The sequence below is a fragment of the Vulpes vulpes genome, chromosome 9, assembly GCF_048418805.1.
Source record: "Vulpes vulpes isolate BD-2025 chromosome 9, VulVul3, whole genome shotgun sequence".
NCBI classification, from domain to species: Eukaryota; Metazoa; Chordata; class Mammalia; order Carnivora; family Canidae; genus Vulpes; species Vulpes vulpes.
The window spans coordinates 80,384,668-80,399,286 of record NC_132788.1 but is presented as its reverse complement, the minus strand read 5'-3'; the positions used below and the strand labels follow the sequence as shown (position 1 = coordinate 80,399,286).

Below are 14,619 nucleotides of genomic sequence, written 5' to 3'. Positions count from 1 at the left end.
ATTTCTTTGTATTACACACTGACCGAACCAGCAATTTTACTCTTTAGTGAAACCTCTGCTTCCTTTCTTAAATTTTCCATAGAACTCAGAGACCAAATGGCTGGAATAGAATGCATAGTTAAATAAAATCATTAGATGATACAGCTTTGTAACTTGCTAGGCATTTTATGTGGTTGCAGATTCTTCCCTATAACCCTTGGTGGAGTTATCTAAAGTTGTTTTATTGTGTGAGTGTATGCATTGTTTGCATTTTAATAGATTTGTCTGTTTCACCTCTTACTGATGACTTTTGGTGCCTTTTATTTTGACTCTCTGAACAGTGATTCTGTAAGCCTGATTTGACTTCTCTCTTAATAGTCATGGTGCCACATCAGTTACTTTTAAATGATACTGGAGTAACATTTGTACTGGTGTACTTCATCTTAAAGCAGCTCCTTTAGAAAGTATTGCTAGCCTAAATTGTTTCATATTAATCAGAACCAGATGAGTGAGTGATGCTCTTTCTTTATTGCAGACATGCCAATATTTGGTCTGTGTCCAGCCCACGATGATTTCTACTTGGTGGTGTGTAACGACTGTAATCAGGTTGTCAAACCGCAGGCATTTCAATCACATTATGGTAAGTGCATAACCATTCAGAAATCATTATTAGAGGGTAAAAGGTAAAGCAGGATTAAACTGAAGGCCAGTGACAGCAGGGATAGAATATAATATCCCTCCCTCTGTCAGGAGGTAGGCTTTCTAATTCATTGAATGGGTTAATGCCTGTCAGATGTTGGGTATTTTCTGAATTTTATTGGAAGTGATGTGCATTTTCTAATTTATTGAAATTGGACAGGGAAAAATGTATTTTATAAAATCTCTTTTGAAATATTGAGTCAGTATAGTGAAAGGTTTATTTCCTTCTACACCTCATGGTTGTGAATTTAGTAGATGGTAAAATTATACATGCACACACAGTATGGATACTTGTCTTTTTAAAAAGAAATGTGATTTTGAAACGTCCAAGTGCAGTAGTTTGAAATCCAGCTTGACATCATGTTCTAATCCGTGAATATGATGAAGCTGTCACATCTTCTCCATTAAAATTCACATGTACTGAGAAATGAAGCATTGTGTCTTTAGGGATTTCATGAACCCTGAACCATCTCTGGGCTTCTAGGCTCCACACTTGCTGTCTGGATGTTTAATCATGGAAGAATCCAAATAAGATGCTTTTGCATGGTCATAATGCCACCTAAAGACATAGTTTTATATCCAGTTGGGTTCAGTTACAGCTCAGAAGTATTTGAGTGTACACCTTGTTTCAGGCATGGGGATATATACTATAATCCTTATTTACCTCTTCGGAGTTTATAGTTTAGATTAAGAGGTGGGCAAAACTAACTAGACATACTTTTTAAATAACTGTAAGTTGTTTCTTCGTTGTACTCGGTACTATGCAAACTTTGAGACAGAATGATGAGATCCTTCTATAGGTAGAGTGTTTAAGCAAAGCTTCTGAAGTGAGGAAGTGACCCTGGTGACCTGAGCTTTAACTGATAGGATGGAGCCATCCATGTGGCAGTCTGGAATTAGAGCATTCTTATGCAGAGGGAAGAAGTGATGCATAGCTGACCACTAGATGGAGGATAGTGAAGGGAAGTAGAGACTAGAGAAGTCTGCCCTTGTAGGCAGGGACCCTGATTGTGCACGGCCTTGAAGGACAGAGTAAGAAGCAGCCTGGGGACTTTATATAAGATGCATATAATGTAGGGCTTATTATATAAGAAAGTAACACAGGCCCACCTTACTGGTTAATTTGCTGAGAGTAAATTGTAGGAGAAGGGTAAAAGCAGGGAAAATAGTTCAAAGGCAAGACATGAAAACAGACTAAGTAAGGCTAAGGTGGGACACCAGAGCTGGGGAGACAACATAGCTTTGAGATGCATTTTAAGACTAAAATCTGCAAGGCTTGCTATTGGGACAAAAGTCATTTTAAGAGTCATGCCATCATACCAATAGTCCTACCATGTTTTCACAAAGGAATAGATTTTTTTATGTAACCATAAAAAGGTTTTTTGAGTTTCTCATTCTGAGTGAAGCCCTGGGGTAGGCACTAGAGTGAGTACAAAAGTGAGTAAGATATTGTCTTCTTTGATTAAGACTCATAGAGGTTAGTATTGGAAAAAGTAGTTAATCAATTACCAAGTTTTTTTGGAGTTCAAGATTTTGAAGCCAAACTAGATTGGATTTAAATTTAAACTTGCAAAAACCATAAATTGGTTGTTTGCCCCAAGCGAGTTTTCCAACCTCAGCTTCCTTTGTTACAATGTCCGAATGGTAATAGCAACTTCATAGGTTCTCAGTGACCATTAAATGAAAACAACATGTAAAGTGCCTTCTACAACACCTCACACATAATAGGTATGAGAGAGGGAGAAAAAGTACAGCTGTGGATACAGAAAGATTTGTGTCTAAAGTGAAAAAACAGTCCAGTGTCTTAAGAATAAGGAGGAACACAGATTGCTTCTTGATGAAAAGGCTTCTTAGAGAACATTACCTTAAGGTTAGGCTATTCTGAAGAGTAGAATGGATCTGTTGTCCCATGTGCAAATGTTATCTTTCAGTTTTTAGGTATGTGATATATGTACAATGTGGAAGATGCAGAAAATACTTTTTAAAAATCACCTATAATCCCCCAAAATGGGCAGTGTTTTGATGGGGTTAGATAGGGCTGCCATATATAACTTCACAGTTTGTGCACTGAACCACCATGTTTGGTGGCCTCAGGTTGACAATAGCAATGATGTGAGCAAGCACAGAGGCAGGAGATTCCATGCCGTCTGGGATATACTGCATGGAGTCTCCATTGGCCAAAGCTGATTTTACCACATGTGGATGAGCAGTGTGCCGAGACCAGCTGGGACTAGATCTCAGAGCTTCAGTGCCCACTAGAGACAGACCCCTGGCCTTGATGTGTCAGTGGGAACCTGCTGCAGGTTTCTTTCAAAGTGATGACTTAGTGATCCTTCAGGGAGGAGTGGTGGGCAGAATGGATCGACAAGGAGCAGGAGAACAAATGGCAGTGTGAAAACAGCTGCAGCTTGGGGCAAGGCCCATTGAAAGGTGTTCACTCCTCCAAGACTCCCTCAGGCAGAAAGGGGCCTCCCTTGGTCCCCTCTTCCAGAAGCACTTCACACAGTTGTTCCAGCACATCTTATGGAGGTGATTTTCTCTCACTCTCTTTAAGAATGTCTGTGTACTGGGGGCAGAGGTGAGGGAGTTCCAGAAAATCATATTTTTGCCGTTTTTCTCTAGTACTTAGTCTACCCACCATCTTCTAATAAGATACTTGTTGGAGGAGAAAGGAACAGTGGTCACTTCAGACGTGTAAATGAGAAGATGTGAATGCAAGATTCACGTGCTCACATGCCTTCTATGGTTATGCAGGAGCTAGAATGGGACTGATAAAGCCACTGGGTGAGGAGGGGTGGGGCTTGGTCCCTCTAGTGGCCAGGGAAATACGGAAGCTGAAAGAAGAGTTGGAAGAGAGAAGAGTCCCTAGCAGAAAGATGGGGTCTGGGTGTTTGGAGAGAGGTTTTCGTCTGGGAACTGTTGAAGGAGTTCCCTCTGTGAGGCAGCACCAAGGAGAAAGCTAATGGAAAACAAACTGGAGGTTTGGACATGGGTAGGTGTGGGGGGGTTGGGTACACTGCACGAAATCGAGAGAGGCACCATGTGATGACCCTGGAGAGGTTTGGGACTGAAATACCACTTATGGAGAGGGCAGGAGGGGTGAGCAGTGTTCCCAGTACCAGGGAGCATTTCCATTGCTGCCAGTGTCTCTCCTCTCTTTGGGGATAGGGGTTGTAACAGGGAAAAGTTTTTTTGGAATCCATGTGTTTTTTGTTGTTGTAATTCCCAAAGGCCCATTCTTAACCTGTCAATACCGAAAACACTTTTCAAATTCAAAATCCTTCCCAGTGGCCATTATAGTCTGTATTAGGTATTAGGAAGAATCCATACCTGCCAATGGAAGGATTCTCTTCTCATCTTTGCATGAAATTGGTGAAAATATGCAGACAGTCTTCTGTGAATTAATGGATTATTGATACTCATCTGTGGCTTTTATGAACAAGTGAGCTGTTGCTATGAAATCCAACAGGCAATTCCTTTAAAGCTACTGCTGCCAGGACAGAGAAGGAAGCAATAATAACCAACGAGGCTTATAAATCGATTCATGGTGGTGGTAGTGTTACTGGGAATTGGTGAGCAGCTTATTACCCACAGTAGTGAGAGATAATATATTTTTTTGCTAGCCAAACTGCCTAGAAAGGGAGCTAATGGTTAACCCAGATTTCCATGTGAGCAGTGATGGTGATTGATGGTAGTGTCATTCCCAGGTTCTAATAGGTCTTTTTGCTTTTAAGTATAGATTGCTTTTTTTTCTTGGAAACTTCATAGTAATACCATATTTTTCTTGCTGCTGTTTTAATGTTTTGAAGTAGTCCAAGATACTTCATATTTTCTTTCAGTTACTTGGTATTTTTGAGAGCAAGATGTTCCTTACTGTTAATTTCAGATTTAAAAGTATAATTTGAATCATTGGATCCCAGACCTGCTGTGCATCCAAATCAAAGGGGAGCTTTCTAAGTGGGCAGCTTCCCAAGGACCATTTGGACCAACTAGATGGGAATCTCTGGGATAGGCCCTAGGACTCCATATTCTAAACCACTCCAGAGACCGATGCTGACCCACAGGCTGGCTGGGATGCATTGTGATAACAGCCGCCCTCCTCTCTGGCAGGGTTGTTGCTTTGTATTCCTGGCGCCTGGCACAGTGGCTGACGTAGATTGGCACTCAGAAATGTGTTGAGTCTAGCAAGGATGGCACGAACGGAGGCCCTTGTTTTTTTTAAACTGATTTTTAACTTTTGGTATTACATGCTGGAAATGTCCTGTTAATTGCCTCAAACTTTGAGTTTGGAGGAGGGCGGAGCACCCTTCTTTTGAGATTGTTTACCAAGGCAGGAATCTCAGTAAGAAATGTGTTGGTCCTAAGCTGGCTACTAAGGAGCATAAGATGCTCCTAAGAGCACACACATAAGATGTGTGGTCCTGTTTATATGCATTCGCTAGAGAGCTGAACAGGTTGGACTAGCTGATGACTTGGGGTGCCTTTGGGGTTCTGTTTTGGAAGAGCTTCCCCAGTGATTCTGACATGCTGTGTGCTTGTGCTGCTCTTTGCTCTGCTGCTTCCTTCTCTTTGAGTTTGCTTATGAAGAATACCTTAATTCCTCTCCCATCTATCTTTTATGCAGACATGAGGTGATCTTACCTACGTGAAATAAGTGAATGCTGTTAATTCAGCTGGGACAGGTGCCACATTTACAATCTCTAATGAATTGAAACCCTACTTGAATGTTAGCTGTTGAAGTATTTTGCCCCAGGTTAGTTAAGTTGACCCATTTGTTCACGTTTTGGCTCAGCCCTGGATCCCTGAGCAAGGCCTTGTAGTCACACCTGCCTCTGCCACCTTTCCCTGATTTTAATCAGTCGGGCTCTCTATGATTTGCTTACATAATTCCACTTAATATTTTTCTTTAAATCAGACCACTTCTGTTTAAAGAAGTCCTTACAAAGAGAACCTTACCAGAATCGTCAAAAGGAAGACTGGTGGTTGTGTTTGCCATAGATGCTAAGTGTAAAAATAAATGTAGTAAAAAGATGATTAAATTCTTTGTTGATGTTCTTCCCAGTTGATGTTCTTGCTGAGGCCTGGGGCCTGCTCTCTTTGTGGAAAAGGAAACTAGCACATTTTAGGCAGTGTTATCCGCATGGTAGTGTGATATTATCAGAAGAATTGAAGGAGATTTGGGAAAGAAGTAAGTTGTCACTTGAGATTTAATGTTGTTAATGATGGGGAGTGATACCTATCCCGTGTTTTGGGAAACACCAGCTCAAGCTATTGGATTTGGTTTCCTCTGTTGTTTAAGGAGCTGTCCAACTCTAGCCCTAAGAAGTTGTCATGTCTAGGAAGCAGAATTCTCACATCACAGAGGACAAATATCTTTGGTCTTTTATCAGTTGGTGTTATGTATTGATTATGTACTGAGTCCCTGCCAGTCACCATGAATGGTGCGTAAGTCTGGTCCTCAATTTAAAACATATTTCCTCTCTCAGACCTGTTCATAGATGGGGGTTGGAGAGGGTGTAATATCATAAGTCTGGGTTTTTCTTAACTTTGTGAAAGTAGTGTTAGCAGAAACACTGCTGTGATCTTAAACTTTCTCTACTTGTAGATACTAAGATCACGCAAAATTAATACCCACACACACTGCTTAGATTTAATGTTCCTTGAAGTACACTGAGGTGGTTTGGATTCTTTTAGATGCCAGCATAAATTATATTTTTCAAAAATGTAATGAAGATGAGTAAATAGAAATTACTCATACTTTTTTGAGCCAATTAAATAGATTTCAGAGAATGTTAGTGGGGGAGCAAAATGAGTCTTAATCTACGAGATCCCATGGGCTGGTTCTGGCATAAATGCTGCTGATTCCCTTTGTGTACAGCATTTCACATGGTTGTGATTGGTGATTGCTACCCTTTGAATTAATCTACATCCCAAAGCAGAGGTTTTTGCTGTTTATTAAAGAACACCCTTCCTCTTTTTGCTATCTGATTGAAAGTAACAGTTTCAGGCGTTTTAAATGAGTTATTTTATTTGGCTATTAAGTAACTTTGTTTTTGGATAAAGAAGAAAATGTTTCTCTGTTCTGTCCATTGTGCTGTCTAAATCTGGCCACTGTATTTTTATAATTGGGGCCTTTTTCTACTTGGAAACGTTTAGTGATAGTTAATCTTTTAAGGGTTGCCTTTCATCTAAAAGTCCACAGACTAATGATTTTTAATAGTATTTGGTGATTCACAAAGCATCATTGTATGTATGTCTCATTTCCTGTTCTTAGCGACCCAGTGAATGGATAGTTATATTCCCAATTTACAAATAAAACTCCTAAATTAAATTTCTTTCACATGGATAAAATGTACCAGGCCAGGTTTTCCGGCAACTCATATCTATTTCTCTTGCATGTAATAAGGATGGATAGAATTAAAAGAAAATCCAGGGAAGATGTAATGAATTCCACATGTCACAAAACCATCATTGGTGACAGATGTCCTAGCCCAGGTAGAACTGTAAAGCTGATGTAGAGTAGCTGGGTCGTCATTGTGAGCCCATTACCTCAGAGAGAACATTTAGTAATTCGAAGATGTAATGAGTAGTAGGTAGTTGATTGAGCATAGTTGTTGGATTTCTCTTCAGCCTCTTCTCCTACTCTATTTAACCCTAAATTAGTAATCTAAAGCTAAACTCCTTCTCTTTTTGTTCCAGCCCCATGACATTCTGTAGCTTCTTTAGAGAATTGGTTGGCATATTTATTTCTGCAGTCAGTATAAAGATTGAAACTTGTTGCAGAGCCAAAAATACTTCACTCTTTTGCTGAGACATATGCCAGGCCTTTCTCCAGCAGTCAGGGCTGAGTCAGGGAAGGGAGCTAACCAGAGCAGGCATATCAAAATGTGAATGATGTCAAGGTGGATGTTAGTTTAACTCTCAGTGGAAATTTACAGTTGACCATTTGACCTAAACTTGTCACTGAAAATGGCATGTATAAAGTAAATGCAGTGAATTCAATTTTTCTTTGCCACAAGCCAAATAGTGCTAATTAATTTTTTCATATAACTTCAGTAGCATCAAATAAAGGACTGCTTTGTCCCTAGCTAATATAATTTTATCTTTTTCCTCACTTATATAGTAAGCAGTATCTTTAAGGGGTGTTATTTATGCCATTTATAGAAGCAACATTGGGATCCCTGGGTGGCGCAGCGGTTTGGGCGCCTGCCTTTGGCTCAGGGCGCGATCCTGGAGACCCGGGATCGGGTCCCACGTCGGGCTCCGGGTGCATGGAGCCTGCTTCTCCCTCTGCCTATGTCTCTGCCTCTCTCTCTCTCTCTCTCTCTCTGTGTGTGTGTGTGTGTGTGTGACTATCATAAATAAATAAAAATTTAAAAAAAAAAGATTATAGAAGCAACATTTAAATGGTTATAAAATGTATTGATTTTTCCTCTTAATCTCTGCCTTTATTAATATGTCTTTCCAGTTGCTTAAAAAATAAGTAAATTGTAATTTATGCATTTAACAAATATTTATTGAGTACTGAATGTCTGCTCTAGGCCCTGCTCCCACCGAACTACAAAAGCAGTGTCTCTCATGTAGCTTATATTCTAGTTAGGAAGGGTGGAGACAAAATCAAGTAAAATAAGATTACTTCAGGTATTGATAAATGCTAGGAGTAATGTGAGAGAGAATGACCACCGGGTTAAGGCCCTTTAGGTAAGGCTAGTCAGAGAAAGCTTCTCTGAGGTGTTGATTTTGAAGGTCAGCAAGAAAAAGGTCTCTGGTCCCCCATGTGAAGATGTGGAGGACTGTTGTTGCACACAGAGAAAAGAGCAGGTGCAGAAGACCCTGAGGTGGAAATGCACATGGCAGAAAGGCCAGTGTGGAGGTGGAGAAGCAATGTGTAAGGACCTGAGGGGTGTGGCTTAAGGTTTGGAAAAGGGAGTACTGGGCCCTACAGGCCACCAGAGGATAGGATTGGACAGCGCAGGTAATTTGAAGTTGCTGGGGTTTTGAGCAGCGAAGTGTCCTGATTTGATTGATGATTGCTCTGTGGAACATAGGGACAAGAGCAGAAGAGGGAGACCAGGTGGTGGGCTGCTTTGCCCTAGTCCAGTTGAGAGCTGGATCAGGAGAAAAAGCTTAGATGAAGATTGGAGCAGAGGCTGAGAGTTGTGGCCAGAATTGCAGTCTGCATAGAAGTAGACAGGCAGCGTGGGGCCTGCTGATGAACTGGGGATTAGCAATATGGGGAAAGAAGGGATGAGGAACGACTCATGGGGTTTTTGGCTCAGGCAGCTGGATGATTTTACCTAGTTGATGAATCAAGGGGTTGTTCTTCCAATTTGTGTGTGGGACTTTTTTTTTTTTTAATGAGGTATTCTGACCTGAATGAAGGGTCCTGATGTATTATATTCATTCTTTAGGCATTTTGTAAATATTGTAGGGGTTGAAAATGATTATTGCAATGATGCCAAACTTTGGCATTTTGTTGTTGTTGTTTTAGTGGAACGATAGTTATCTAGCCCTGGAAGCTAGGAAGCTAAAGAGGATGTGCACGCTTTCCTGGGACTTATTAGCTTCTCATTCTGCTAACAAAAACATGCCGATTAAAAAGCAAAACCACATGCATTTTGATTTTTTTTCATTATTAAGGTAGTAGTATACATTGTAAAAGAAAAATAAATATGAAAGAGGAAGATGAATATGAAATCAGAATGAATAAAAGTTTCTAGACCCTGCATGTAGACATATTTGGCTGTATATATCTTATTCCCTCATACATGTTAATATTGGATTTGTTATAAGTTTACTTTTTTAACTTAATAACTTAATCTTATTTTTTCATGTGAATTCATACTACACTACTTCTTTTTACAGACTATTATTCCACTTTATTAGTGTAATTAAATTAATTTCACCAGTCCTATTGGTAGACCTGTAGTTTCTCAGTGTTGCTTTATGACAGGCAGTGCTTTAAAGAACATTCTTCTTTGGGAGTGTCTGTGATTTATTTCAGTGTATTAATTCTCCACATGGAGGCTGCTCAGAGCTGCCCTCTAGGTTAGTGTTACTGTGATTTATTTATTTATTTATTTATTATTTATTTATTTATTTATTTATTTATTTATTTATTTATTTATGAGAGACACACAGAGAGAAAGAGAGAGAGAGAGAGGCAGAGACACAGAGGGAGAAGCAGGCTCCATGCAGGGAGCCCGATGTAAGATTTGATCCCAGGTCTCCAGGATCACACCCTGGGCTGAAGGCGGTGCTAAACCGCTGAGCCACCCGGGCTGCCCTGTTACTGTGATTTAACGAAATACTTCAACAGATCTTCTAATGTGTGTCACCAGAATAAAATAGTGAAAATGTGAGTTTCTAGCGGCATTAATCAATAAGTAAATAAATAAGTAAATCAATAAGTAAATAAATATTTTTTATTCACCAGTGCTCTTCTTGACCTGTCTAGTATATATAGAAATCATCAGGATGGCTGATGATGGCAGATTTTAAAGGGGATATTTCAGTATATAAAGCCTCATTTTAATTAAACTTGCTAAAAGATACTTTTCCCGACTCATTTCACAAGACTAACGTGTAAGTTTACTGGTTACACAGCTGCTATTTCAAAACCCGTTCAGCTGTGGTCTTACTTATGACCAGAAGAGGGAGTTTTTATTGCTTGTTTATGCGCTAATACCTACTACCTGGCTGGAATAATTCCTCTCGTGCATGTGCTAGCCCACACCCATAAAACAAACTGGTTTGAGGCAAGGGAGCAGTGACTAAATTTAGCTCTTCCTTCCTCATTTCACATTGTGTATATAGAAACCCCAGTCTTTAGGCTTACTTCTACATTTTGTTATTAAGATAACAATTCTCAGATTGAATTTCAAAAGAAATTTTATACCTTTTCCTCTTGTGTTTTAATGTTTAAAAAGAGAAAGAGAGGGCAGGGAAGGAAATTATCTCCGTTTTAAAAGTTAAAAGCAGTAAATCCCTAATCATACACGATAAGAGTTCTTGATCAGTAGTCTCCTAAGGCCAGAAACAAACTCTGGAATGAAATTTGTTTATTGCTTCTTATGCTTGATATTTTCAAAAGATTGTTAGAATGTCTACTGAAGATTTGTAGTGAGCTTTTTATTTTACTTTTAGATTTTATTTATTTATTCATGAGAGACACAGGCAGAGAAAGAAGGGAGCCTGATGTGGGACTTGATCCCAAGAACCCAGGATCACACCCTGAGCTGAAGGCAGATGTTCAACCGCTGAGCCACGCAGGCGTCCCCGTAGTGAGCTTTAGAATGTTAAAATATTGTTTCACCAGAGTGGCTAATAGGCCTTTTTTCTTTGTGATTCTTAGTGTGCTCAATTGTGCTACTTGAATCTCAGTTGGCTTAGCCAAACAAATGAAATAGGAGCCCTAATCAGGATCTCCTTGTTTGATGTAATACCAGAATTTAAGGCTGCCTAAATTTTTCTCTAGCTCCTTTCACAGTACATTCTTTAAGAACAAAAATTTGTTAGTTTCTTTGTGGATTTTTGAATATGCATGAATATATTAAATATATAAACATATTTTTACATAGATACACAAACATGATCTCAAATATGCTATTTTCGGTTTAGCCTACTTATTTTATTGGCTCTTTCTGCTTGCCCACCCTTTCTAACTATAACAGTCTTCTCTTTCTGTAAACCATCTATGTAACTTAGTACAGTATTAGTACCTTAGTACATTTCTATATTTTATATATATATATATATATATATAGAAAGTGTTAGTACCTAACTTAGTATATACTATATTTTTTCTCATGCTAATGAATTTGGGCACATATCCTGTGATTTATTAGTTAAGGACTTTTGGTCATAGTTTTATGGAAAATGGATTCTATTATTATACACTTCTGCTTCTTTCCTACTCAACAATACCACAAGAGAATTCATTCACAGGTCAAGATATAAAATGAATCCCCCCTTATTAATGGTTGCTTACTATTCTAAGGTGTGGCCAGGCAGTAGCTTCCGCCTTGAAGTCCTCTGCCTCCTGCTACATATGTAACATCTTTAACTCCTGTGGTGGTTTTGTTTCTGTGGGATTAGAGTCTCAGGAAGGGATTCCTGGGTCAGAAAGGATATCTATATGCATTGTTAATAGCTGCTACTAGATTGCTTTCCACAAAGGTTGTAATACTTTGTATCTTAGACATGTATGACAGTTTCACCACCAGGAGTAGATGTTCTGTTTATCTTTCTAAAATTCAGTTTCTTTTTCTAAAGCATCTTAAAGTGTTTTATACACACACATACACACACAGATGTGATTGATTGTAATTTGACTTTGAACTAAGTTTCTGAAACAAGCACAAATGTTTTTACTACCAGGCGTATATCTTCTGAGTTTGAGTAATATGGAATGATATGAGGCAAGGAGATCTTTCAAAACGAGCAGTGATTTAAAAAAAAAATATATTCATTTAAGCAGTCATCAGCAATTTTTCCTGGCATCTGTGGGAAATTTCTATTCATCCTACTTGGAATTTACCTTAGGGGAGAATCTGCGTCTGCTAGGCTGGGATTCCTCTCAGCAACATGTTTAGGCTCCTGGAAGATAACAGTTTTGGGTAGATTTAATTGTAGGACTGATGATGTTAGTTAATCTGTTGTCAGTTTTGTTTCTGATCTCATTATCCTCCTTGCATTTGGTGTGACTGGTCACCTTTTAACAGTGTTCACCTTGTGTGTCAAATAATGACTGGACTGAGGTTGGACTGTGGTTAACATAAAGCCTTTGTAAATCAAACCATGAGGTTATGCTTACTTTATTTGCCTGCCTTTGAACAATGAGAACAGTTGAAAAGGGATACACACACAAAGTGTGGCTGAGCCCTGAAGAGCCATCCACCAGAAGATCAGATGATGCCAGCTATAGGAAGGCTGCTGCATGGTATTAGCCCTCAAGGTGAATTATCCCCATTTAAACTTCATCTCCCACCTTTCCTAATCCAGCATGAGTACCTAATGAGCACTGGATAATAATGTAGCAACATTTCTTGGTGAAGCTAATCTGATTCTGGATAGCAGGCTTCCAGGCCCACAGCTGAATGAATTGCTTGGTATTTCCAAGTTTGAAAATACTTTCTCCCCCTTTCAAGTGTTCCTTGGCAGCAGGTAAGGAATGTTAAAGCTCCTGTAAGTGCCAATTAAGGCCAATTATAACTTGCCCGGCCTGCTGAGACACTGAAGTGGAGTCAGTAAAGACTTGGGCTTCTGTAAACTGGAGAACTGGCTGCCACCAAGGACAGGAACACAGCCTTTCCCAGCTGCCAGCAGCCTGTTGGTTGCCCTGCTGAAAATCAGATGACACCTGCCGGCCTCTCAGGGGTTTGTTGAGGAAATCCCAAGATTTGTTGGTGACGTCACTAATTCCTGTAGTAGGAACCTCTTTTCCCTCTTTGACCTTTCTTTGAACTGATGCCCACCATCTAATTTCTCCTTGATTTCAACCATAAGAGCTAACATTTATTGAGCACTGAAAAGGTGGCAGACACTGCATTCTGTGCGTTACCTCCTTACTCCTCACCGCAGCCCAATGGGAAGAGGCAGTCGTGGCACTTTCCCAGGAGAGGACCCAGGCTCTGAGGGACAGAAGGCTTTTGGCCTAGGCTGCACAACTGGAAGTGATGAGACTGCGGGCTGTCCCCTAAACCCACACCTTTGAGGCACTGCCCTTCCTGGCTGCTGCTGGTGTGCTTGTTTGCTGTGAGCAGGCTCATTCACAGAAGAATTTTTGTTAGTTCAGGACTCCCTTTGTCCACCAGAATAAAATTGATGAATGCACACCATCCATAACACAGCCAATACCTATAATTTTTGGTCTGTAAGGCATGGATGTTATTCTATTAAAATGGTATTTTAGTCTGTAGCCTTTTTTTAGTCTGTAGTCTTTGAATTTTTTTTCAATAAGAAAAATTAAAATGTGACCATGTCCCCAGACCCAGACACTTAAATATGAGCTGTCACTGAGAAACTTAGTATGAAAATAAACTTTATTTGGATAGGATATTGGGAGATGGTTGGTAGAAAATCATAAGAATGCTGTCCAAGCAGAACAAAGTGGTATTGAAGTATTTGCTTAAACATTTTACTCAGGACATTCAGAGAGAATGTGTGTGTTCAAAAATCTAATTTGAAGCTTTATGCCCATTCTTTGTGTATTTGTATATATTCTTACTATACAAAATTATATTTTCCTGGCTTATCATTCATCCCTTTTTGGATATAGATCTTAAAAGTAAGTTTAAATTGTTTCTCTCTTGTTTATGCAATTGACCTTTGAACAACATAGGTTTGAGCTGTGCAGATTTTACCTATTTATGTGTGGAGTTTTTTCAATAAATAAAGTACAGTTCTGTAAATGTATTTTCTTTTCCTTATAATTTTCTTTAGCTCATTTTAAGAAAACAGTACATAATATGTATGACATAGAAAATGTGTGTTAATTAACAATGTTAACAGTAAGGTTTCTTGTCAATAGTAGATTTTCATAATTAACTTTTTGGGGAGTCAAAAGTTAGATTTTTGACCCTTTGGTATGGGGGGGTCAGGCTCCCTAACCCCCACGTTGTTCAAGGATCAATTAACTATGAAGTTAAATATAGATTGTACCGTAGCAATTAAGTATGCAGAAATTCTCCCTAGTTTTCATCAGAATTACAAAAAGATTTGGTTCTTGGAACTCATGGATTGGCTGGATTTTTAATGATTTTTCCCCCAATTTGTTCTACCGCCATCTACAAAAGGGAACAGTGGAAAGGCAAGCATTTGTGCTAGAAGAGCGAGGATTCTGGGGTCTGGCTTGACAGGTGCGGTGATGTGGAACCGAAGCTTAGTCTGAGAAAGGGCTTCTTATCTCAGCTTTGTCCTGTGGCTGATGACATCAAGGAG

At 39.4% G+C, this 14,619-nt stretch overlaps 1 protein-coding gene across 2 annotated transcripts in view; it reads left to right on the top strand.

Moving 5' to 3' along the window:
* The window catches only part of ATXN7 (ataxin 7), a 136,820-nt gene that overhangs the window by 88,019 nt on the left and 34,182 nt on the right, over positions 1-14,619 (top strand). For both annotated transcript variants that reach the window (XM_072720520.1, XM_072720521.1), the window contains one exon: positions 515-619. In XM_072720520.1, coding sequence (XP_072576621.1) covers positions 515-619 — 105 coding nt within the window. The remainder of the gene's footprint in view (positions 1-514; positions 620-14,619) is intronic.